This window comes from Anarhichas minor, unplaced genomic scaffold, assembly GCF_050575085.1.
Source record: "Anarhichas minor isolate MPS153535 unplaced genomic scaffold, ASM5057508v1 ptg000007l, whole genome shotgun sequence".
In the NCBI taxonomy this organism is placed as follows: Eukaryota; Metazoa; Chordata; class Actinopteri; order Perciformes; family Anarhichadidae; genus Anarhichas; species Anarhichas minor.
Genome location: NW_027466453.1, coordinates 11,837,471 through 11,862,327, shown reverse-complemented (window position 1 = coordinate 11,862,327; position 24,857 = coordinate 11,837,471). Strand labels below are relative to the sequence as shown.

General features: G+C 44.1%; 4 protein-coding genes across 4 annotated transcripts in view; 2 read left to right on the top strand and 2 right to left on the bottom strand.

Moving 5' to 3' along the window:
* The first annotated feature begins 411 nt into the window (after positions 1-411).
* On the top strand, positions 412-4,312 carry gipc1 (GIPC PDZ domain containing family, member 1). The gene is made up of 7 exons (XM_076085842.1): positions 412-644; positions 1,079-1,638; positions 1,740-1,925; positions 2,002-2,182; positions 2,290-2,402; positions 2,512-2,593; positions 2,698-4,312. Exons 2-7 carry the CDS (start codon positions 1,339-1,341, stop codon positions 2,847-2,849), a joined length of 1,014 nt encoding a protein of 337 aa, XP_075941957.1. The 5' UTR covers positions 412-644; positions 1,079-1,338; the 3' UTR covers positions 2,850-4,312.
* Positions 4,313-4,524: 212 nt separating this feature from the next.
* On the top strand, positions 4,525-9,389 carry LOC142937194 (E3 ubiquitin-protein ligase TRIM39-like). The gene is made up of 6 exons (XM_076080120.1): positions 4,525-5,564; positions 5,793-5,888; positions 6,266-6,496; positions 6,580-6,602; positions 6,691-6,809; positions 7,015-9,389. Exons 1-6 carry the CDS (start codon positions 5,019-5,021, stop codon positions 7,572-7,574), a joined length of 1,575 nt encoding a protein of 524 aa, XP_075936235.1. The 5' UTR covers positions 4,525-5,018; the 3' UTR covers positions 7,575-9,389.
* On the bottom strand, positions 7,704-11,180 carry LOC142937178 (C-signal-like). The gene is made up of 6 exons (XM_076080119.1): positions 10,986-11,180; positions 10,264-10,318; positions 9,907-10,094; positions 9,658-9,819; positions 9,429-9,539; positions 7,704-7,882 (listed from the first exon to the last, which is right to left on the bottom strand). The coding sequence occupies exons 1-6, from the start codon at positions 11,127-11,129 to the stop codon at positions 7,769-7,771; spliced, it is 774 nt and encodes a 257-aa protein (XP_075936234.1). The 5' UTR covers positions 11,130-11,180; the 3' UTR covers positions 7,704-7,768.
* Positions 11,181-14,481: 3,301 nt separating this feature from the next.
* kcnt2b (potassium sodium-activated channel subfamily T member 2b) overlaps positions 14,482-24,857 on the bottom strand; it is a 32,790-nt gene continuing 22,414 nt past the window's right edge. The window contains exons 15-30 of the mRNA XM_076085840.1: positions 22,728-22,836; positions 22,524-22,580; positions 21,044-21,196; positions 20,715-20,968; positions 19,969-20,293; positions 19,774-19,879; positions 19,520-19,692; positions 18,966-19,037; positions 18,654-18,788; positions 18,453-18,564; positions 17,678-17,779; positions 17,489-17,572; positions 17,276-17,404; positions 16,162-16,507; positions 15,297-15,381; positions 14,482-15,196 (exon numbers count right to left, since the gene is read on the bottom strand). Of these exons, the coding sequence (XP_075941955.1) occupies positions 15,079-15,196; positions 15,297-15,381; positions 16,162-16,507; positions 17,276-17,404; positions 17,489-17,572; positions 17,678-17,779; positions 18,453-18,564; positions 18,654-18,788; positions 18,966-19,037; positions 19,520-19,692; positions 19,774-19,879; positions 19,969-20,293; positions 20,715-20,968; positions 21,044-21,196; positions 22,524-22,580; positions 22,728-22,836 (2,360 nt within the window). The 3' untranslated portion in view covers positions 14,482-15,078. The remainder of the gene's footprint in view (positions 15,197-15,296; positions 15,382-16,161; positions 16,508-17,275; positions 17,405-17,488; positions 17,573-17,677; positions 17,780-18,452; positions 18,565-18,653; positions 18,789-18,965; positions 19,038-19,519; positions 19,693-19,773; positions 19,880-19,968; positions 20,294-20,714; positions 20,969-21,043; positions 21,197-22,523; positions 22,581-22,727; positions 22,837-24,857) is intronic.

The following is a 24,857-nucleotide window of genomic DNA, read 5'->3' as shown; positions in this document are numbered from 1 at the left end:
ACAAGACAAACTAGAACAAGATAAACAAGACAAACTAGAACAAGACAAACTAAAATAAGAAACAAGACAAACTAAAACAAGATAAACAACACAAACTAAAACAAGACTCTATAAAGCACTAAAGCAGACACGTTCATGTCTCTAATAAAAATATAGTATTTGTGAATTTGACACCTGAGCCAATTTAAAGCCACCCCTCACACAAACACACGCATACAAAGTGCCCTAAAACTGCACACACATGCCTCGTATTTACCCCCTCTTCATTCTTGTGCTGAAGCACGAAGTACAGATGATATATAAAATGCTTCTAATCAAGTTCAGAGTTGTTGGCCAAGTCATATTTACGACTTTGGAACAGTCGCTCAATTGCGAAATGGGGATTTACGAGGGAACCTGAAGGCGTCATTGGTCCACCCCTGCTGGGCTAAAGCTAAACCTACAGCAGCAGCGTTCACAGGCTCGGTACTTGTTACAATCTGAGCCAACCTGTCAGGAGCAGAGCAGCAACACACACTGGACTTTCTCAGTTTGCAAGCGAAACGTTTTTGTTTTAATTTGTTTTGACAACTCACAGCAGAACCGTTAGCAGGCTAAGCTAGCAGGACGAGCTAACGACAGTTGGCTAAAACTCCTGCTCCCTGGTAAGAATGCCGGCCTGCCATGTTTACTCCCTACTGTTCACATTTAGTGGAAAATAGTCAAGTTAGCTAACTAGCTCTCTCATCTGAGCTACTCAACCACGCCAGAAACCGCCACGCGTGTAATTTAGGGATTAACTAGTCACTGATTTATAGCTGCCGGGTTTGTAGAAGCGACGGGCTAGGCTGCTAGCTACGTGAGAGTTGTCAGTGCTTGAAGATGTGTGGAAAATGTGCCTCACTAGTAGCTAACATTAGCTCTATTTGTTGTCCTGACTGTCCAAGCTAAGGTATAATTAGCCAGTGCTAATAGAAACCAACATTATAACGTTGTTACTATTTCAAGAAGTAAGGACACAGCATGTTTACACTTAAAACCGAGATGTCTACTTTGGTAAATTCATGAAAATTAGAGGATTTCTGTCCCTGTCTTCCAGCTGAGGACCACCCACTGCAGGCTGCTGGACGTGACAGATCCAGCTATGTAAACTGCTCTGATGTGTGGACTTCTATATCCATTCAGGGGCCTGGTTGAGACAGCTTTCAAGCTGGTCTGGAGGACCACACTATTACTGTGACATAAACATCCAACAGACCTGCAGCTGAACAGGTGTATGTTGGTCTGATCATAACGTAAACCTCCCCCCCCACCCCCACCATAGCAGCCTCCTCCCTCTGCTCCCCCTGTAGCAGTACTATGCCTCTGGGTTTGGGAAGAAGGAAGAAGGCGTCCCCGCTGGTCGAGAACGAGGAAGCGGAGCCCATCCGCGCAGGTCTCAATGTGCCGGGTATGGATGGCCTAGATGGAGGTGTTGTTGGGCTGGGAGAAGGTGCCGCCTCTGAAGGTCTGCCTCCTCCGCCCAGCAGCATGCGACCTCGCCTCATCTTCCACACTCAGCTCGCCCACGGCAGCCCCACGGGCCGTATAGAGGGTTTCAGCAACGTGCGGGAGCTCTATGCCAAGATTGGCGAGGCCTTCGGGATACCGCCGGCCGAGGTGAGTCACTGCTGATTGTGAGGATAAATAGGTTTGCTTGAGTTTACCAGGGGGAGAAGGCATTGTTGTAAATCCAACCTGTTTGTTGTGTCCCTCCACAGGTTATGTTTTGCACACTGAACACTCACAAGGTGGACATGGATAAACTGTTGGGAGGACAGATTGGGCTAGAGGACTTTATTTTTGCCCACATCAAAGGCCAGCGAAAGGAAATAGAGGTGTATAAAGGAGAGGATGCACTAGGGTTGACGATCACTGATAATGGAGCTGGCTACGCTTTCATCAAGGTGAGAAATAGTAACATGGAGGGACAGAGTGATGAGCTGGAGAGCGGATTATTTATCGGAGTTTTTCTGTTTTCAGCGAATCCGCGAGGGGAGCGTGATTCACCAGATCCAGGTCATCAACGTGGGTGATATGATCGAGTCGATCAACGGCCAACGCCTGATTGGGTGTCGACACTACGAGGTGGCCAAGATGCTGAAGGAGCTGCCCAAAGGGAAGGAGTTCGTCATCAAGCTGGTGGAGCCCCTCAAGGCCTTTGGTGGGTTTGGGAGAAGTTGTCTGATATTTCATCTCAGATGTTGTATGACAGCCACACATGCTCCTAAACAAAGTGTTTAGGGATCTCTGTTTTATCATTCTGCGTAGATATGATCAGCCAGCGGTCTGGAGGGTCCAGGTCGGCCTCAGGGGTTCAGCTGGGGACCGGCAGAGGAACTCTGCGGCTGCGCTCTAAAGGTCCTGCTACAGTGGAGGAGCTGGTGAGTGGTTTTATAGCATCTGTGGACTGATAATGGCTCTCTGTATTGTTTAGAAAGCATAATCCGGTTGTGTTGCCTGAGTCTTCTCATTGAATCTTTTTCACTCCAGCCCTCTGCGTTTGAGGAAAGGGCAATTGAGAAGGTGGATGACCTGCTTGAGAGCTACATGGGCATCAGAGACAGCGAGCTGGGTAAGTGTATGAATGTTGGCTCCACAGGCGTCAAAATTAGAATTTGTGTCACTGGCTGTTTTCATGTTCACTACATCTTCTCTGCCCTTTCTCCGTCTCCTCAGCGGCTACCATGGTGGAGCTGGGAAAGGACAAGAAGAACCCGGATGAGTTTGCGGAGGCTTTGGATCAAACCCTCGGGGACTTTGCCTTCCCAGACGAATTTGTTTTTGACGTCTGGGGAGCCATCGGCGATGCGAAGGTCGGGCGAGTGTAACCTCTGACGCTGTCGGAGCAGAACAACCCGTGGGTGGCACCCACAACATTCAGCACTACTAGAAAACACAACACTACCGTCATGAGTTTGTTTTTATTCCAGTGTATACTCCTACAATTTTTTTTTTTAATTTAGAGTCTTATCTTTTTGGGAGCCTCTGCCTACACAAAGAGGACAACGGCAGTTAATGGGAGAAGAAGATGACTCAAGTGCTTTTATTTGTCTTCCGGCTTTTACCAGAAACTACTACGAGCACGATGATGAGCTTTCCCTTTGACCGCCTCACGTGATCCTGCATGTCATTGTTGTAGTTGTTGGCAGTGGAAAAAGCGGAGCACAAGTCTCTAATATGGGAGCAATGAGAGACAACAAAAAGTAGATCTTTGATACTCGGCAAAAAAAAAAAAATGTGATTTTTCCACATTGCACTGTGTTGCGTGAACAGAGATCGCACTGTACGTCACCTGGTGAGTGGCACAGTTACTGCACAAAACAAGGCATCGGCCTCCCTGAGTCCCAGTGACGTCCTGAACCACTCGCTGTTACTGTTATGGATCAGTTTTACAAGCATGTGCTGTTATACTTTTGTCTTCATAAGGAATTATGCTGGTTTTATGTCCTTTTTTTTTGGGGTAAAATAAAAATATTATTTGCAAAACTCATAGTAACATGTAGCTTGCTGACTAAACGATCAGTGGTGTTTATTCACCTTTAAAACACTCCGCGCTGTAGTGAAGTTAACGTTCATACATTTGACAGTGTTAGAGGAGATCAGTGTTAATTTACCTTTTTTTGAAGGTGAGGATGAGGAGCAGAGTGGTTCTCGGTTTGTGGGTTGTGTTGACTTCTTTTTTTTTTTTTATAGCTAGTGTTTTTATATAAAGTGATGTGAAGTCTATTTTAAAACAGGGTTTGTGTAATGGATGAAGAATTTGATCTTGTGTTGCAACTACTTTATTTTGAAGCATTACAGAAGGCAGTATTAAAGAAGAGAGTAACGAGATGGAGTAGGTGTGTAAAAAGGAATCCGTTGAGAACGAAATGCCTTCATTTCTTCTCATTTCGTGCATTTTCTACGTTTTTGTTTGAAGTATGAATTCTGGCGCATGGTGCTGCAATAGTATCCTGTCATTGCAGCAGAATGATACCAAACTACTTCCATCACGTGTTGACTTGTGTTGTTCAAAGAGAGAAAAACAACAGGCAATGCTGCACCCACTACTCAGCGTAGGTAAACACATGTCTTAATTAAGAAGCGTTTTGGTGTTAACCTTTTTCAGTATATCCAAATGTATGAAGCTATTTTGTAGTCTTGTTTCATTCGTCAGAGGTGATGAATATCTAAATGTAATGAAACTGATGCTAGAACACTGTAACACTGAGAAGAACACGTTATTTTGATGGCTTTGTATTACACTGTTGTCAATGTCCAATTATAATGCAATAATAACATCGACATGGCAGTTTCTCCTTCTGTTTGGTCATTCCTAAACTCTGGTATGTTGTGTAAAACATGTTCGTATAGATCAGATTATCGAACAGTTAGCTGCTTCTTGTGCTGTTTTTTTCCCAACATTCACACAAAGCCCCCCCCCCCCCCCCCCCCCCCCCCCGGGGTGTGTTTGCTTCTCCTAACCCGTGTCCTCCTGAAATATATATGACATTTAACTAGAAATCACTTGGCGTGTCAGCAGGCCGTAAGAGGTAATGTAAGAAGATACACCTTAGTGAACTTGATAATGCTGGCCAAGCTCAGCGGGGTCACCTCCAGGCCTTTGTCCCGGTTCAACACTAAATACCTTAGATTATAAATGTAGTTTTGAGTTCTGTTTACTTTCTAAAATCACTTGTGTCCAACCATCATAACCTATACATATGTTAATCTTTTCACTAACAAAAAGAGCACTTTCAGCAACATTCATGTTTAAAAGAAAACATGCCTTTTTGACTCTGCTTGAGACTGCCCTGTTTCTGTTGTGGCTGAGAGATGAGGGGTGGTTAAGTGTCCTTTATTTACTACAAGTGAAGTAAACCTGTTCCTCGAGTCCCTGTTGATGTCTAACCGTGGTTGCTCATAAACAGTGTCCAGATTACTCTTTGGATGCGTCCAGAGAGGAGCACTTCTTCCTGCAGCTGTAAAAACAGCCTCCCTGCCAACAGGAACCAGCCATGGCGATGCGCCCACGTGCGTCCTCCCAGCCCGGAATACTTTCCTTCTTCCAGAGTCCCAAGGTAGCTTCAGCCCTTCGACCGCGGGCCGTATCCTCGCACTCGGGCTCCGTGCTGGAGGAGGAGCTGTCTTGTCCCGTCTGCTGTGACATCTTCAAGGACCCCGTGGTGCTCAAGTGCAGCCACAGCTTCTGCCGATCCTGCCTGCAGCAGTTCTGGAACAAGAAGAAGGCCAGACGCGAGTGTCCCATCTGCAGGAGGAAGTGCTCGCTGACGGAGCCCACGGTCAGCCTGGCGCTGAAGAACGTGGCCGACACCTTCCTGAGGGAGCAGGACCGCAGGACGGCCGGAGCCGGCGCAGGGGAAGGAGCCGGCGGGGCGGGGGCGCAAGAAGGGATGCTGGAGGTGAAGTGCGTCACACACGGGGAAGTTCTCAAGCTGTTCTGTCTGGACGACTTTGAAGCTCTCTGCTGTGTGTGTCACACCTCCAAGAAGCATCAGGGACACAGAGTGTGTCCTTTGGAGGAGGGAGCGCAGGACTTTAAGGTAATGTGTTCTTGTTTATCTGCAGTTTTTAAATATATATATTTTTTATTTTATTTATTTTTTTATATAAAGGACTACATGCTTCCAATCATTGGTGGAAACTCACTGAAGGGTTTAAGCATTGTAATCACCTTTGTCAGATTTCACTGCAGTGAACAGTAGTTTTTTTTTTTTCCTGACCTCCCTTCTGTGCAAAGTCAGAAACATTTGTTTTTTTCCCCCCTTCAGGCAGAGCTGAAGGAAGAGCTGATTCCTCTGAAGAAACACCTGTGTGGCCTGTATGAAGCCAAGCAGGAGTGTGATGACACAACTGTGCACATCAAGGTATCAATAAACCTGAGAGCATGCACCCGCATGCCCGCTGACGTGACTGTTAGTGTGTAAACATGTCAGCCAAGGTGTTATAAAAAAAAACACCCTTTTTCTGATTGGGTCTTAAAGACACAAGTTCTAAATCAGGAATGTTTGATGAATTCAGTACTAAAGAAGCCTTACTATATTGTATATTTTACCATAGCATAGGTATATTAAACTTTTATAGGAAACAAGATGCACACAGGCAAGTTAAATCTAACTAAAGGTAGTTATTTATTAGAGATGTAGATAAAGAGGCTCACATAGGTGAGATAGTTGACTATCAGTCACATCGTTGTACATTCGCTTTATTTCTGCGTTGAGCCTTACTTTCCTGTGTGTGCTAGAACCAGACTCAGGCCACAGAAAAGCAGATCAGGGAGGAGTTTCAGCAGCTGCGGGGGTTTCTGCAGAAGGAAGAGACGGCTCGGCTGGCTGCCCTGCAGCAGGAGGACGAGGAGAAGAAGGAGCTGCTGAGGAAGAAGTCCGAGAGCATCACCAGAGGCATCCTCACCTTCTCGCACGCCGTCATAGCCATTGAGAATGAGATTGCTTCCAGTGACGCTCTCTTCCTCAAGGTAAGTGTTTGTAAATGGTTCTCTCTGAATTCATCTAACCATGCAAACAGTTTGTAATGCTCTCTTTTCCCTCTTCATTTCAGAATTATACCAACACAAAGAAAAGGTAACCGCTTAATTATCTTCCCGTATACCAGATTAAGCTTTCTAGTGGTTCAGTATTGATAGATTCCTGCGTGTGATTCTTCTCACAGAGCACAGATCCAACAGAATGATCCAGAAAAAGTGTCGGGCGCTCTCATAAATGTGGCCAAGCATGTCAGTTCCCTCAAGTACCATGTGTGGGAGAAGATGGCGGAGCTGGTTCAGTACAGTAAGCACATTTGGTGACATGTTAAGTTTCATTTTGTTAACCAAGTCGGCATAACTTTTTTATTGCAGGTGTTAATCAATAGTTTGACCTTGAGGAAGACCAGCGCGTCAGTGAAGGCTTTTTAAAATGTTTCCTGTTTAAACAAAGCAGTGTCCCTTGAATTTCAACACGATCACCGTCTGGTTTTTGTTTCTTTCCCTTCCAGCACCCATCAGCCTGGACCCCAACACTGCCTACTCCTGGTTGTCCCTCTCTCCAGACCTGACCTGTGTCACCAACAGCGGATGCCTCCAGAAGCTCCCGGACAACCCCGAACGTTTCGGCCACTTTGTGTTCCTGCTCGGCTCAGAGGGCTTTACTTCGGGCCGCCACGCCTGGGAGGTGGAGGTGGGCGACAAGGCGGACTGGATGCTCGGAGTGGTCAAGGAGTCCATCGACAGGAAAGGCCAGATTTCTGGGTGTCCCGAGGGCGGGTTTTGGATGATCTCGCACTACGAGGGCGAGTACTCGGCCATGACGAGGCCCAGCACCCCGCTGCATCCTCAAGGTGAGCTGACCCGAGTCAGGGTGCAGCTGGACTACGACGCCGGAGAGGTGACCTTCTCCAACCCTGTCAGCATGACGCCCATCTACGCCTTCACCGACTTCTTCACTGAGAAGATGTACCCCTTCTTCTGCCCTGGAGCCAACATCAACGGGAACAACCACAACCCGCTTAAGATCTGCCCCGCCAAGGTGGCTGTGTGGAACAGTGCCTCTTGGTGATTTGACTAAACAAACAAAAGAAAACTCAAAGTGTATTTCAAATTCAAGAAATCACCAAAGAGTGTATCAACTCATCTAAGTGCATGCTTATGTGTAAAATGAGCACGATGTAGGCAAAAATAATGAGCACAAGTATTTGTTTATTTCACTTTCAGTTAGTGATTGACTGCAGTTTATGAAGTGGTTGCTTAAAGCTACCAGGGGAGGGTATTGCCCTGGTAGCTCAGGAAGGCTCCGTTCTGCTCCTCAGTCAGGGAGGCCATCACACTGAGCAGCCCCTTCACACTGTCCGGAGCATCGATCTTCCCCTGGTGGTCGGAAACACACAGTTAACACGAAGGCTCGCACAGCTGAGTTAATAATCTAATGTTTCTACTCACAGACCAGTTATGGACTCTACCTCTAAGTGGTTCAAATCTGTTGTTAAAAAAAAAATCATACTCAGTCGGCCATTTTCATTCCTGACCGGCTGGGAAACTTTCATATCTGATCCATATCTTATTTTGATGTTGGCAAGTGAAAGCATGCAGGACATCTGTAATCACGTGGGTTCACTCGAGGGATCATAAGATGTTGCAAATTTCTTTAAAGGCTTAAAATGACCTTTAAAGAAGTGAAACGCATGAATAAGACAAGCCTGTGCTGTGTCGGATGAATCTTTAAAATTAACAGGTTTTATGATTCTGTCATATTTATGATTGCTAATATTGAGCAACATCTTATAAAGTCTTTCTCAATCCAGGTATCTGTCTCACTTGATAATTCAGCTTTGTGTGACGTCTTTGGTATTGTTTTGCTTGCTCAGTGTGGTATCAGATATTAGACGCATCGGTAGGGCTGGGCGGTATGACCAAAAATGCATATCACGGTATTTTGTAAGATTCTGGCAGTTTCACGGTATTTTCTTTTCCGCGTTAAAGCATTAATTAATTAATTAACGCCGAAAAGAACCGGCTGGCCAACCGGCCAGCGAGTGGTGAACAGCTGTTTGTGTCAGGCGTGTCTTCCGCTCCGTCACTTCCTGTTTCCTTCACCTACATTCCCCTGGGTCCTAAGTCCCTCCATGTACAGCTTCTTATCACCCTCTATGTACCAACGTACATTTATAACAAATACCACACATATTACACGGTAATCAGCGTTGCATATGTGTCTAACCAAAATACCTTCTGTTGTTCAGTCTTTGTTCATCCTGCATTGCTCTTTTCTGTTCTTTAATGTAACGTTACTGGAGCGACAGAGCCTCTCCCAGCTGTTAGCAGACTGTTAGCGAGCTTTACCCAGCATGCAGTTCGGCGGTGAAATTTTATAAATGTACAATTATTAGTGTTTATGTGTCACAAACTGTTGTGTCGTGGTGTTTTACTCTGTTAAAGAGCGTTAATTGTTGTTATAAAGTTATAAACCATGACTAGGGTTCCCCATCAATACAGTTAAGAAAACTAGCTCCGACTGCAGTGGCTAACAATATATTTTGCCGCCTGGTGAAGAGCGACAGAAGTTGTTACGGCTGTGCACCGGTATGACGATATATGAAGAATTCATATCATATGGGAAATAAAAACCGGTATACCGTCCAGCCCTACATCGGTATGTTAACTCTTCAAAATCTTGAAATGTGAATGAAGCTTCTTTGTTAAACAATCTGTCACCATGAGAACTGCTTAGTTTTCGTCCGTGGAATGTATTGATTGAACAAAACACTGTAGTAGAAATTGCACCATTCTTTACACAAACACTCAAAAATGGGGGTGAAATATGAAATCATATGGCGTGATGTTAATGTTGTGCTTCTCCGTTAATAAAGTAAAGTGTCATTCAGAGCTTCCTCGACATTGTTTCCTGCTGACTTACCTCCTCTCCACCCATGTCAGTGCGCACCCAGCCAGGGTGTATCAGAGAAAACAGGATCTCATCCGTCTTTAGCTCCTCTGCAGCACACACTATCAGCATATGCAAACCTACCTGAGGAGAGAAGAGGGGGGACGGATGAAGCAATTGAGGTGATGGGTGAACAGCTGCACTTAAATGTAAGATGAAGCCATTGAGTAGCATGTCACAGTGTTAACAGGTTGTCACTCACTTTGCTGATGCGGTAGGAGACGGCAGAGAACATGTCATATGACTGTTTTACATTTGCCAATGAACCCAGAAATGAGGCAATGCTGACGACGGCTGCTTTGCTGCTGGACATCCCTGTTATCCCACTGGCCTTCGCTGCTGCACGAAGGTGAGGCAGGAACTCCTAAATGATGACCACCAGCAAGACAGTCAGCAAGAGGACACTTGAACAGTGTTAGAGTTCTGTGTGTCAGATCTTCCTCTCCCTTACTTTAATGATGTTCATAGGGCCAATGGCATTGGTGTTGAAGGTGTTCTGCATGTCTTCAGTAGTGGTTTCCTGCAAGGTGGCTTTAACCATTATGCCTGCGTTGTTAATCAGCAGGTTGAGACCCCCCGTCCCAACCACAGAGCCCACCTGCTGCGCACACAGTTTAATGCTACAAAGGTCAGTGGCGTCTGACAGAGAGAGAAGGAAAGTGGAGCATCAGAGGTGGTCAATAGCAGACAGTCAGATAAATATCAAGAGCCGTGAGCTATTCATAGAGTCGAGGCCGGTGCGTGCCAGGACAACAAGGGAGCAGAACGGAGGGTTCAACCCAATGTAACACAAAGAGAGAGCTTGTACCCAGACGGACGACAACGATGACGTCAGGGTGCTGCTTTGCCAGTGTTTGCAAGGCCTTAAAATATACAGAGAAGACAAGTTAGTCAATTTAATCTGCAAAAAAAGTTTTTCCACAAAGAATCACTCAAAAAGCACCACTTCAAATCTGGTTTCTTGAAAATAGGTCATTCAGCATGAAAAAAAAGCATAAAAACAAATAATCATGAGGTATAATGAAATACATTTACTCGAGTACTGTTCTGAGATACTTTTCTTGAATATTTCCATTTTTCTATACGCCTCCACATTTATTTGCTAACTTCAGCTACTAGTTACTTTGCAGATTTAAATGAATACAAAACCTAAATCAACTAATACATAATTATGTATCGCAATAGGTTGAGCTATCAAACAGTATAAAAGTCATTGAAGTTAGCGCCAGCTTTACCAACTGCAGTAATAAAGTCATGCACACATTAATGAATCACTCCCTATTCAGAAAAAAATCAATTTTGCATGAATGCTTTTGGCAATTTTTGATAGTAATAGGAGTTTTGCTTTATTTTTACACGCTTCTTTTACTTATGCAAAATATCTGAATACGTCTTGCACCACCGCTTTCATCTATGCAGGATTCTTGCTTCTTCTAAGTCATGCAATATTATGGTTTGCAAACCCTTTTCTGATGTATTGTTCTGTTCTGTTGAAGAGCGCAATGAGTCAAAGAGGAAGTAAAGACTCACCTCAGCCCTGGGTCCAGCTGGTTCCCTGCAGCAGGCGAACAGCTTTCTCACTGGACGGGAGCCCTCAACCATTTGCTTAACCATTTCCAGGCCCAGGCCTCTGTTGGCTCCTGTGATAAGCACGCTGACTGCTTGAGCTGCCATTTCCTCTTCAATAGTTTGCAATTCTCCGTCTGAGCTCTTGCAGAAAGCCTCCGTTTAATATTTGGTCATTAGCCTGGCCACACCTACATTCTCAGCTCACAAAGAGTGTGTATACTATCCAACAGCCCCAACACAAAAAGTAGGTCACTCACTAAGTCAGGCATGTGTAGAGCTCACGTACTGAAAGGATCTCGCCTTGCCATAGATCAAAGAAAGATAATCCCAGGAGGCAAACAAAAGGCAACTAAAAAAATAAGCAAGTGATAATGGTGCCAAAGGTGTGTTCAAACATACAAGATGAAGTGGAATGTCATTCATGTTGGCTTTTTTAAAGCTCAGAGAATAGAGCAAAGCAACACAAAGAGCAAAGGACTGATGTCGAACATAAAGGTCCAGTGAACTGACTTCTAGTTAAAGACACACTCTCCATGTTGTCCACACAAACTTACCCAACAGTGCAGTGGCGGGCCGTGCATTTTATACCTGGGGTTGAGCTATCAAACTGTATAATAGTCCTTAAAGTTAGCGCCAGCTTTACCAACTGCAGAATTAAAGTCATGCACAGACTAATGAATCACTAACTAGTTGATTAGGAAGAGACAGGGAGTCAATTATAGCGGCATTGGAGCCCGGGTGAAGATTGGAGGAGGGTGAAGCAGATAAATAAGTAACGCAGCCTGTGGTTAATCAAAAATCCCTCTGTTACGTCCGAGGTACACAGTGTGCCTTGTCTAAGTGAAAGTTCAGAGAGGAGGAGGAGGAGGACATCTCCGAAGGGCAGAATGGAGGTATAAAGTAATGTACGGTGCTATTGTGAAGTTAGTTGACTCCGGACAGCTCGGTTTACTTGTATTTGTGATGCAAATAAATCTGCGTGAACTGAATAAAATCCAATCTCTCTTGTGTTCTGCGGGTGTTCGTTACTGAGTTCCATCGTGAGATCCTGTGGTGTCTCACCACGAGTCAGATAGAGAACAGTTACTGAGCCAGCAGTGTTGAGTTTTAACATGAGTCATGAAGTCAAAGACCTGCTTGAATGCGTCTTATTGTTGTTTAGCTGTGTCAGACTGACTTATATATTTCACATACTCTGCATGCTTTTGTGTTTTGGATGTTTTCTAGTGTCTAACAATGCAGCATAATCTTGTCTATAGTCCATGTTTCTATATAGTTATCCCTCATTATATCGGCTTTGTATGTGTATGAGAGCCTCTGAGTTGCATGTCTTACTTGACAATGTAGTATAAGAGTCTCCTGAATGATGATACCACTTCTATTAATATTCTTATTTCATTCTTTCTGCAAGACTCACTTCATCTGAACCTGGCCACACCCACATTCTCATCTCAAAAAGAGTGTGTATACTATCCAACAGCCAACAGCCATGCCATAAATTAAAGAAAGATAATCCCAGGAGGCAAACAAAAGGCAGCTAAAAAAATAAGCACCAACAGTGTATGGAAGTTTCATGTCAAGCAGAATCAAATAACTGCTGGTGTCACCTTCCTGACCCACAAGGCCCTCTCAAGCACTGTGAGTCTAGTTCTTCGACTTGTCCAGGCCTGCTGAGGGGCCGTTCCTCTTCACTATTCCGGTTCAACTAAGACAACGAGGAGGACTAGCAGAGGACTGATAGAGAGCTATGGTGCAAAAATCAACTCAAGCATAATATCAGCAAGACCAAAGAGCTGGTAGTGGAGCACCAGAGGAACAGGAGGCCCATTGTTTCCAGTTATCATCCAGGGAAGAAGGTGGAGAGGGCGGATTCATAGAAGTACTTTGAGGTCCAAATCAATAAAAAAAAATGGACTGGACACAACAAGCCGTCTTCGGGAAGGGACAGAGCAGACTCCGATCTTTCAGCGTGCAACAGGCTCCTACAGATCTTCTGCCAGTCTGAAGCGTCCAGAGCACTGGTCTTTGCTGGGGCGGCAAGTCCGGCAGACTTGAGAGGCTGGTAATGAGGGCCAGCTCTGTGGTGCGGCTGGAACTGGACGGTCTTCAAGTAGTGTCAGAGATATAACTCTTATTACTTTTGTACTTTCTCTATTTATCTGTAGTTATTTCTATATCCTTGTGCTGCTATCGGAAAAATACAGACACGACGAGATAAGATAAAGGTTTATCTCATCTTATCTTCTGCAGCAGTGTTGTGTGGTCTTTGGTGATCCATGGGGACATTACGCTCAAGGAATTAGAGCCATTTAGTGTGATACACAAGTATCGCGGCAAAAATAGCTCAGGAACGTGAACTTGCCGAAACCCACAAAAGACCTACTGTGTCAGACAATCAAAGATAAAATAATGTGACTACTTTGACAGTTTTACGTATGACTACAATTATGATTCTAACAAGTGTAATCGTTCCAAGAGATAAACCTGCACAAATTGACACCACAAAGGCAACAAAGCAATGGCAAGCTATAATGGCTGACTTTAATTTATACATATTTGTATCTGTTATATTGGCACTAAAGCTACAGCGGTGGTGTTGGCAGGGTTATAGGTTAGCATTCCCACCACATGGCTGCCCCGTTTCTGTGTGAAACAGCACATTCAGACTTTCTGACAAAAGTGTTTCAGACGTTGGCAAATCCTTGGTAAACAAACAGCATAAATGTCCACCCTAACAGGTAATGTACTTTAATATAACAGATTAAAATCTCAGGTTCCATAAAACAACTGAAAATCTATTGAATAAGACCGATAAACGAGCAGAATGATCTCACACATTTTCACTTGATTTCAGAGAAATTCGATTTTATTTTCTGCCTGAAAACCAAATTATATTATAGATTTTAATTAAATTCTTGATTAGCAAACTAATTACTTGTTAAAGTGGATATTTATTATGCAATAAATACAGCAACTATATAACTGTCAAGTTTATAAATCGGCCCTAAAACAGAGCTGAATCGAAACCTCTCTGAAACCATTTCATTATACGCTTCACAAAGGTAGTATTTATTGCAGGGCTATTGTACTGGATGGCGTTATGTCATGGTGTATGTTTCTGTTATTTTGGCTGTCCCTTGCATCTCTAACATGCATATCAGAAAAAGCAAGCTGGTGTCGGGACGGCTCACACTGACTGACAGAAGCAGAGAGGGCGGGACTTTAAAAAACAACAACAGGCGAACAGTAAACTCAAGAACAGGCTTGTTCTGAGAGAACTCGCATAACTGGAAACGGTAACATACTTCTGACAGCAATGAGACTGAATGCCCTGCCCTGACGATGCATGCTGTCTGTCTACGTCTATCAATTATTGAGACTGGTGCTCTTTGGATTCCTCCGCTGCTGGTGAGGGACAAACTAATGTGTGCGTTTGACTGTGAAAGCAACCGGTAAAAAGTTTTTAAAAAGGCTTTATGAAGACCAAAAAAAAAAAAGGGATGTGTGCACTGTAGTGTCACTTTAAAATACGTCAAACAACATTAAGTCTGACAAAAGACACCTACGACACAGAGGAGGACACAAAAATACACATTCCTTGACTTTCATTTGGCAGCCGAGTCCTTTTGCTGTCCTGATAAAATTGGCAGTGTCTTGCTCTTGACCTATAAGCATACACATACTCATTCACACACTTGCACATACGTACAATACACACACACACACACACACACACACACATACATGATGCAGTACATAACATGCACATACACAGATATAAATACGTACAGTTATTCATTAAATGCACTTCTGTGTCCGCAGCTCTCCGCTTTCAAAATAGAAAGGTGCATAAACAAAACATTCCCATCGTTATAGAAAGGGTCCATGCAACACCGGCACCTATCGGTTCACCCTGGCTGAATGTGGAGGAAATATGAGGGCCATGTGCCACCTGGCTGCATCCCTTTCCATCTCACCATTTCTTGATTTTTGAGTCTGTTATTGTCTCGCTGGCAGTGTTCTGACAGTATATTTGTCTTTTTTTTTTTGTCTCTCACAGATGGGTGCTGTCCTGTGTATCGAATCTGTGGCTCTCCGAGATCCCTGCGCTGCACTTCCTGCTGCTACCCTGATTGGGTACCAGAGAGAGGGGGTCTGGCCTGATCAGGTACCTGCAGATGGGGCACAGACAGGGGCGGCAAATCCTGTAATAGTTTTCATGCCGTGTTCATTTTACAGTGCTATCAATTACATTTGGCGTTGTGTACTCACACGACATCGTGCAGCTCTAGTCTGGTGTCTGGAGAAGGGTTGATGAGGATATAAGACAGTCTGTTCCCTTGGTCTGTCATCCCATCTGGCGCAGGAAGAAAAGAGGCGAGTGATGCAGGAATTAAAATAGGCACAGGATATACAGCCGGCTGTGCAACATCCGTTCACATCATAGAGGCTTCGTTACTGTGATTCACAGTTCAGGAAGACAAACTTAGATAAAAATGGACGCAAGCAACAACGACAACAACAGAGATGGAAGAAGTACTCAGATCCTATCCTAAGTAAAAGTAGCAATACAGCAATGCAAAAATACGTTAATACAGGACAAAATACAGCATTCAAAATCCTAATTATTTAAAAGTACAGTGAGAGGACAGTAAAATGACAGTACAGTAAGTATTACTAGCAAAGTATACCTCAAGTATCAGAAGTATTGCTGATTCAAAAAGGTGATATGCAAGTATAAATAACATGTATTATTGTGCATGTTGTAGCTGGTTGAGGTGGAGCGAGTGTTAACTACTGTAAGGTGTCACAAGCTAAACAATTTGGGGAACCCTGGATTAAGCTTCAACAGTGCATTGTATTTCATAAGCTTATCATTTTTTAAATTCATGTCAATCGTCATTTGTAAAGTAAATAATAGCTATAGCTATCAAATGAATGTAGAGGAGTAAAATCACAATGTGTACTTCTGAAACGTAGAAGTATTAAGTAGCATACAATGGAAATACTCAAATACAAATGTAGATCAAAATTGTACCCGAGTACAGTACATGAGTAAATGTAGTTGCATTCAACCACGAGTAAACTTGAGATTAAGAGAAGCATACTTTCATAAACAAACTACATATGGACGTACTGAATCCAGTTGGAGAAAGGCCCAAGTGTTTCATCCTGGTTTTCACCAGCGCGTTGAGTTCCTGCCTCTCAGAGCGTCTGAACAGGGTCAGTCTCTGCTGGTTGATCCTCTCTGCAGCACTGCCCGGACCCCCCTTGGCCCCGCTGGAGCCCCGCCCCCCCTTCCTGCTCAGCCGCCGTGCCCACTGCATGCTTTTCCTCCGGAGCAGCGGGTGGTCTGAGGAGTGGGAGGAGGTGGAGATGGGCTCCGAGGAGGTGCTGTTACGGTGAGCACTGGTGCGGGACAGCAGGGGCTCCCTGGGTTCTCTGGTGTCCTCGTAGTCCTCCACTGTGATGGATACCTGGGACTGTAACACACACACACACACATATTCACATACACACACACACACGCTTTTAATCTCCTTCCAACCCACACAGATTTTAATGAGTCAGTTCTTCGCCAGTGATGTCTGTGATTTCTCTTAAAGAAGAGGAATTAATACTTTCTTATCCTTCTTTAAATGAATGATGACCGAGATACACTCTGTTGCATATAATGAATAATAAAACATTCTTAAGCATCTTTTGTGTAACCGACATATCCGCCACGGCCCCAGTTTTTCTTGAAACAATTAAGACTAAGCAACTGAACTATGCAAGAATGTTTTTTTTTGTTACTTTATATCTCACGGGATGAATACACAAGTCAAAAACTAAGATCATCTGACTGTCTTCATATCCGATTGTGTCTCCACAACTCTCACTTACAAATTGAATCAGCATTTGGATAGATCTACTTAAATAAATCTTAATTGTATTTATACCTTTTTGTAACTAATGGAAGAAATAGTGACATTGTAGTAACTGAAAGCAAAAGAGTGAGTTTTAACATTCAAGAAACTCTTTAGAAAATAGAGGACGTTTTTAAAAATTAGCTCAATGAATAATATCTGGTTATCTATTATATTTAATTTCTCTCTTTTAAATATCATCAGTGTTTCATTTATTCCTCAAACTCTTATTTTATTGTTGGATGTAATGAACATTACGGCCTCTAGGAGCCGCTAGCAGGGCTTTAGGGTGGAAGCTTGTTCATTTTAGTGGCCATCAAACTAGTAACAGCAGCAGCACACCTCAGAGACGGGAAGCTTCTGTGCCTCCGTCCGATAGATACCGATGGGGATGTCTCCGGTGGAGGAGCACAGCTTCTGGTAGAGCCTGCCGTAGGTGCGGATCCACAAGTCATCCTCTGTGATTTTCATCTGGGAAAACACAATAATCAGCCTTTGGAGCCACTTCACAGTCCAAACAGTCTGAATTCAAGCTTTTTGTGTCGGGGTACTCACAGCACAAAGGAAACCTGAGCCAGGCATGGAGTCTAAACCCAGCAGCAGCCTGGTGATGGAGATCATGTAGTCCTTCACAAATGACTGGCAGGAGAGCACGGTATACAAGTCAACAGAAACAGACCATATTTGGTATTTTGCCACATTTCGTTTTTTTCAGTGAGGGTGAAGAGTTTGTGCTCCAGATACCTGGTAGAGGAGAGTGTCCAGCATGCTGACACTGAACACCTTCCCTGCAGAGAAGGGCAGGCGGAACATAAACACCAGGTTGGATCCCTTCTCCCTTTCCTTCTGCAGATCAAACACACACACACACACACACACACACACACACACACACACACACACACACACACATTTTTTCCTGATTACACTAGTCTTGGTATTTAGTAATACAAGTTTTTGTAAACATCATCGTTGGACCTGCACCCATAAAACTTTTTATTTTCTTTCTTATTTATTTTCAAGCATCTATTCAGCATTCATTGGACCGAATGCAACGCAACATCTCTACAGCTTCAGGAGTTAGCTTCCCAAGAAAACACACACAAACATGCATTGCCCAAACAAAGAACAAGCTAGCCAGAAGTCCTTCCTGCTGTGAGGCAACACTGCTAGAAATGTCTATGTTATGTTAATCCCAGATTTAAATTAATTTTAATATGTAATGACAAGAGTGACAAATTCACTTATTTGTGAATAAATGTTATTGATGGCCGAGGGGAGAACTCATAAGCTGCCACACAGAGAGCAGCATTAACAACACAAAAGGCTATAATCAGTTACAAATGTTCACTGCAACACTTTACAGTGGATGCATTTCTAATATCACTGAGAATACTAAATAAAAGATGGCTTTCATGATGAAAAACAGTCTGCCATCATTGTTTTTTTTGTCATTATGAGGGTTGAGGACAATGAGAGATCGAAAAAGAGGGGGGGTTTGAGAGTGTGAAGCTTTTACCTTTTCCAGTTTGGACAGAGCCAGAGAGTAGTGGTCTTTGACTTTGAACTGCATAAAGCGCATGTTGGCTGGGTGGGTGAGCTCCGTGATGATACTAAGAGCTGGGAAAAGTCTGAGATGAAGAAAAAAAAAAAAAAAAAATACACTCAGTTTAAGATAGTGTGTGTGAGATATTGCAGAGCAAGTTTGGGCAAAGCAGACCTGAAGAGGGTCTGGACATTGACGATGGTCTTGGCGTCAGCCATGTAGTCCTCCTCTGCGATCATGGAGCTCTCTTTGTCAACCACCACCATGGTGTCGGCGAAAGTGACTCCACATCGCAGCAAACTGTCCAGACTGAGAGAGAAGAGGGGGGGGGGGGGGGGGGGGGGGGGTAAGATTAGTGTTGAAGGGCAGTGCGAATAAATCGAAGAGTAAGTCATCTGAGAGGTTTACATAAATAAAGATTCAGGAAATACTAGAAGATGAAAAAGATACATGAAGAAATCAGCGTGGAGCCGTGGTCTCTCTTACTTGTCGATGGAGCCCACTGTGTAGAACACCATGGGGAACCAACAGATTGCCTCCAGGAAGTCTGCTTCAGGTCTGAAACAATCAACCAACAAATATACTTGAGATTCCGACCAGTGGAGAATTATATTTTCCATGATGAAGAGTGAATGTCCCCACAGAGACTGAGAAATACAACACAGCCAAACTGCCTGCAGAGAAAGCTGAAAATAACAGCACTACACTGGAGTGACTCAGCATTTTATTGCCTTTTTATTGAATTCCACTCTCATTTGGCTGACTGCGTCTGTGTACCAGCCACAATACACGACGCAGGATTGTGGTGCGCATCGCCCTGAAAGCGTTCAGCATTTCACAAATCATGTTTACGGTGACCTTAAATGGCACCGTTTTTCTCCTCCACTGGCTAAATTTAAAGAATGAATCTATTTTACTGCGCAACCCAGATTTGTAGCGTAGCTGTTGTGCTCACAGCAAACATTTTGGGCAACATTAACGTGCAACCTATTTCAGTTTGAAGCCGTTTTCATAAGCATGGCCAAATAATGTGTTCTCACATGCTCTCCAGCAGCAACACGATGGGGTTGAGCTCCTTCCTGGGTCGGTAGTAGGCCCGGAGAGGGACAATGAAGTTGTACAGGCCGTTTCCTGCACTCTCCGCGGACACAATGATCAATTTGTTTTTGAAGCCGTAGGAGCGGGCATCCTCAAAAAGGGTGTGGTGACAAGCCTAGGAGAGATGCACAGTGGTCATGGAGGATGCCAGCGATGTGAAGTTGTGAAGTCATAGCAAGCCATTTGAATCCCTTACTTTGTCCATGCGCAGGCAGCAGAAAGGCATCTTTTCTTGGAGAAGGTGGCACAGCGCAGGCGAGCTGCCGATGTATGGAGAGTTCAGCGGGTATCCCTTCACCCACCTGTAGCACAAGGCCGCAGTTACCTCTGAACAAGTTTACACTTCATTATACCCATGAATGAGAATTCAAACAGCATCCTCGTGACTCACTCGCAGTGTCGACCCCACCAATGGGCGCTCTCGTCTCTGTCGCTGTCCTCCTTGCCCTCGTCTCCCCCCTCATCCTCTGACTGGTCTCCGAGCAGGTCAAAGGTGGGGTTGTTTACGCCGTCCACCAGCTCCAGGACAGGGGCGATGCTGTGCCGCCTCTCCTCGGCGGACTCACCCATGGCAGGCAGGGCCAAAGTGTTGGCGCCACCCATCTCCGTCCTGGAGCTGCTCCTGCTTCCTCTTCCGCTGCTTAGCACAGTGCTCCCCGGCTCCTGGCCCTCCGGGCTGCTGTCACTGGAGTCCTGCAGGTCGATGGCCACTGTGCCTGTAACATGCACACACAGCCACAGTGATCATCAAGCTAAAGGTTCAAACACGATGCACAGTGGGTTTGCACTGCCCCCTGATAATACATACTGTACTGATGAAATTGAAAAATACTGAGCTGCACCGTTTCACTGTTGTCCACCAGGTGGTGTGTTTGCAAAACCACAGTGTGCAACATTTCAGTTCATTTGGCAGATGCTCTTATCAAGTGTGACTTATAATCAGATACATGATAATTCCTCGGAAAAGCTATGCATATTTTTTTTAAACACCCAGATTGGTGTCAAATGTGAGATCTGCATAATTCTGACAACTCTGACGGTGCTGCTGTTTTGCATGTTCAACCAACACAGAAACTGCAAACAGAAGGTCAGTGCGGGAATGTTACACAGTCTTTGTGATGTGCACATCTGACTGACCCATGCTGGCGATGATACTGTGGACTGGCAGGCGGGTGAGTCCATGGTAGATCGTTTGGTGCACTCCCCTGGTATTTCCCCCCGTGCTGCCCCACGATGGCTCCTTGTGGCCCCTGACAAATGCTGAGTTCTCCTCTTTGGAGATATTGATGTAAAAGCACGTGTCAGAGGCCCCCATGATGTGGCAGGGTCCAGGGTTCAGCAGGATGTTGGTGGTGTCCAATCTGCGCACCCCGATCAAACATACTCCATACCTGCAGCAGCAAAGACAGGGTCAGCTCTGAACACTGCAGCTTCTCACTTCTTGGCCTTTTCACATTACGACTTACTTTTTGTGAGCATGAAAGGAGGCAAAGGTGAAGCTCTTGCCCTGGTATTCCCCGAAGAATTTACTTTCCTCCAGGCGGATGTGATGCACCTCATTGGCCGAGCAGCGCCGGTAGGTTCGGTGCCATTGGTCTGCTGAACATCCACCGCCCTCCCTGAGACAGAAAAAGCAGGATTCATTGGCCATGTGGGGAAAGACTGACCTTTAGAAAACAGGACACAAAGCCTCCAGCTAAGCACCAGGGCCACACTCAAAGTTTTTCCACTCAAGGTTTCAGAGGTACCCATCTTACATCTCTGTCACAGACTTGCTGATCGATCCTTCAATCGGCACACGGACGTACACAAGGACACACACCCTGTCCTAACAATAGGTCCCAGGTGTACACACTCACACAGCTAAGTGGACAGCATTTTTCTCTGGGGGATATGGCTCTAGACACGGAGGCTAAAGAGGTGATGCTTGAAGCAAGGGTGTGGAGGCAGTGTGAATGTGGGTGGCCTGCGACAAAGATTGCATTATATAAAAGAGTGTTATAGCAAATTAGCAGTTTACAGGAACTAAGTGTAAGGCAAGAGAGGAGGAGGACAAATCATGGAGCATCGTCACGGCCAATAAACCAAATGGTATCACATCCAGATATAGAAGCGTACTTATGAAACACCCTGCTTTTAAATGTTGCACTCATCAGACACAAGCTATAGAGTCTTATTATTTCTTTGTCTGTTCACATTCGCTGTGTGACATTTCTGTGCTTTTTGCCTTTTAATACGTTTGTGTGGATACCCTATTGTTAACGTTAGGGTCACAAATTGGGGCTTTAAGATGACAGTCACATAAAAATCAATCAAATGTAACGCAATGAAAGGTTACAGAAAAAAAACATTTTAGGAGAGAGAGAGAGAGAGAGAGAGAGAGAGAGAGAGAGAGATATAACTGGTGGCTCCGTGTAATCAACCGCAGATTAAACCGTGTTAGGTGCTCTTGGAAAACGGGGAAAAAAATGTAAATAAACATGAAGGCTATTCAGGCACTCCAACATCTTTGAGAAACCAAGAAAGGAAATATTAAAACGCCTCTGTTATAGCGGCTAAATCACTAAAAGAAGCATCATGATTTGACCACAGTAGGTCTTCATCAGGGTATCTAACAGAGCACATTTACTGTCATCAGTAACACAACTGGTATAGTTCTGCTTTAATGCCCTAATGATAAAAAGTAGAAAGTATCTTGTGCATCGAACAACGCTCGGGTGCTTTTCATAGTCACTCCTGTTTTCAGCGATAAACTGAATCTAACAAGCAAAGAAACAAACGCAGTTTCTAAATAACAAGATTCCGCTCCTTTAACAAAATGTCCTCATAAACTCACACAGCTCAGTGTGCAAACAATGGAGGGTGACAGAGGAGTTGGATGAATATCGAGCACAAACACACTACAGTATTCCTGGGGTGTGAATGCAGATCAGATGAATCCTATACCTGTTGAGGGCTTGAAAGGCTCCTACACGTTGCTTGAAGGCCTCTTGCGATGCCGTTCTGGGGAAAATAAGTTGAGTGATGGTGAGAAGAATAGAAGCAGCTCACTTCTATTCACTATATCTACTGTACATTTCACTGTCAAGACTGAATAGTGAACAATCAAATAGAAAGAGGGACCGGGAGAGAGAAGGAAAGTGAACTTACTGTCCTCTGGAGGAGTGGATCAATAGAGTGATGAGTGTCGAGGTACCGGGGCACACACAGTTTAAAGCCAGCATGGCGTATTTAAACTCTTCTTCACACACCACATGATCTGCAGACACAGGACACAAGAAGGGCAAAATGACCTAATTCGGCAAACACAAACACCGTAAAAGTTTAAACTCTGAGCCCAACAAAGCTGCACTGAATACAAATGCGCTGCTGGAAAAGAAAGTCAATTTCATCCCATTAATCCTGGAGTAACATAAAAGAGTCACGGATTATCTCACTTAATCCTTGGTGGTATTTGGTCGTGAAGATTACAGTTTTATCTGCTGATGTTTGGATAGAGACGTCTCTGAAGTTTATGCTTCCACCTGACATAAGAGTGAGAATAAAATGTCATTTGTGGCGCTAAAAGAAGAGCTAATCTGTTCTTTCTTTTTTAAATGAGTGATTTGGTCTATAAAATGTGAAACATTGAAAAATTCCCGTCACATGATCCCAGCACCAAATGTGACAGGTCCCCAATCTTTCCTTTCCCCCACCCACCTTTCAAGTGCACCCAACCCCTGCACAACAGCAGCATGCATTACCTGCATTAAATAAATATAAAATTAAAAAAAAAGATGTATCTATATATATATATATACATAAATTAAATAAATTAAAAAAAATCATAGACAAGGAAAATATATAAATAATGAAATAAATTAAATTAAAGTAAAAGAAAAATTGAAAAAAAAAAACTTGACAATGCAGTTGAGAAGTATATTGATCAGGGGCCTGCTACAGGTTAGTTACTCAGCATAATACACAATGTGGACAGTTCTCTCTGGAAACATCTGTGGCTCTTGCAAACACACACGATGATTCATGCATTTCCATGATTAGAGTGTTAAAATGGCGGCATCTTGCTGCTAAAAGGCACAAGCCAACACTCAATTAAACATTAAACATGTAACAATTTTATGTTGGAAACTGTGTCAATTTGTTTTATCTAACAAAAAATGAGTCAAGCAGAGAGCCGTGTCAAAAAACACCTTCATCATCCTCTTGCACCAGCTCCCTGTTTACTCTCATGGGGTCAATTTCATGTCACTAATGTAACCCACCGCTCTGGTTTTTTTGGGGGGGGGGGGGGGGGGTGGCGGTGATGGGAAGACCTATAGAAACAAGCCAGTGATTCGGTGTCAGCCTTATTAAACAGCTTTTCAATCAATCATCCGTGACTTTAACGCAGCCCTGAGCCAAACTGACCAAACAGAGATGACGCTCCTCTCGTTTACCTGTTGCCACTCGGCCTCCTCTTTGAAAGGAAAAACCAACAGAGCGATTCATGTTTGTCGCGAGCCAATCAGTGAATCTGGCGCAGGGAGCATCTTTTTCCCCTGCTGTGTAATTCTAGATTGCATTATCTTCAGTGATGAGCACACAGGCATATTAGAGCTGCCTTGTTTACCAACAATGTTGAGCTAGGTCCTAAAAGCACAATATGTGCTCTGTATTAGGAAATAATTGGGAATGAACGTCAGAGCCTGACAAGAAGCATCAGTCTCAATCAGCTGGCAGTCTGAGTGACAATTAAAACTACCGATTGTGGATCTTCTGTTGAAGCACAAATGTTCTTCTGGATCAGAACAGTACATCATAATGCAGCTCACACGCAAACACTTGCAATTCAACCGGTGAATTTGCTTCGAAACGGAGGCTTTCACAGAGCAATGGGCATCTGAAAGCCTGCAGAGTAAAAGACAAAAACATTGATGTGGCATTTATGGAGCAACAACATTTCATTATTGTTACATTCTGTTCTCTCGGTCTGTGTCTTACACACACACACACACACACACACTTCTAACTCCCAAAGACACAGTAGTCACACACCAAATTGAGACTTCTCTCCCATATCCAATTTCCAACATCCTTCCTGATCACTTCACATCCCATCGTCTTATCTCTTTACTGTTCACCACAGCCCTCCATCCTTCAGGTGCCTGGACCCAGACCAGGAGCGAAACCAATTACAGACCTCGACACACTGTGCATACACACACACACACACACACACACACACACACACACACACACACACTTTTCTCTTTCTGTCAGCCTAGAAAACAGGGTCTTTGT

What these genes read in the sequence shown, in the direction of transcription:
- gipc1 (XM_076085842.1), top strand. Translation starts at nt 1,339, where the DNA reads ATGCCTCTGGGTTTGGGAAGAAGGAAGAAGGCGTCCCCGCTGGTCGAG. An exon ending in CTGCTACAGTGGAGGAGCTG is followed by an intron (nt 2,403 to 2,511) that starts GTGAGTGGTTTT and finishes TTTTCACTCCAG; the next exon opens with CCCTCTGCGTTTGAGGAAAG. An exon ending in CATCAGAGACAGCGAGCTGG is followed by an intron (nt 2,594 to 2,697) that starts GTAAGTGTATGA and finishes CCGTCTCCTCAG; the next exon opens with CGGCTACCATGGTGGAGCTG.
- LOC142937194 (XM_076080120.1), top strand. Translation starts at nt 5,019, where the DNA reads ATGGCGATGCGCCCACGTGCGTCCTCCCAGCCCGGAATACTTTCCTTC. An exon ending in AGGGAGCGCAGGACTTTAAG is followed by an intron (nt 5,565 to 5,792) that starts GTAATGTGTTCT and finishes TCCCCCCTTCAG; the next exon opens with GCAGAGCTGAAGGAAGAGCT. An exon ending in TATACCAACACAAAGAAAAG is followed by an intron (nt 6,603 to 6,690) that starts GTAACCGCTTAA and finishes TTCTTCTCACAG; the next exon opens with AGCACAGATCCAACAGAATG.
- LOC142937178 (XM_076080119.1), bottom strand. Translation starts at nt 11,129, where the DNA reads ATGGCAGCTCAAGCAGTCAGCGTGCTTATCACAGGAGCCAACAGAGGC. An exon ending in CAGCTGGACCCAGGGCTGAG is followed by an intron (nt 10,319 to 10,985) that starts GTGAGTCTTTAC and finishes GTATATTTTAAG; the next exon opens with GCCTTGCAAACACTGGCAAA. An exon ending in GCCCTATGAACATCATTAAA is followed by an intron (nt 9,820 to 9,906) that starts GTAAGGGAGAGG and finishes GTCATCATTTAG; the next exon opens with GAGTTCCTGCCTCACCTTCG.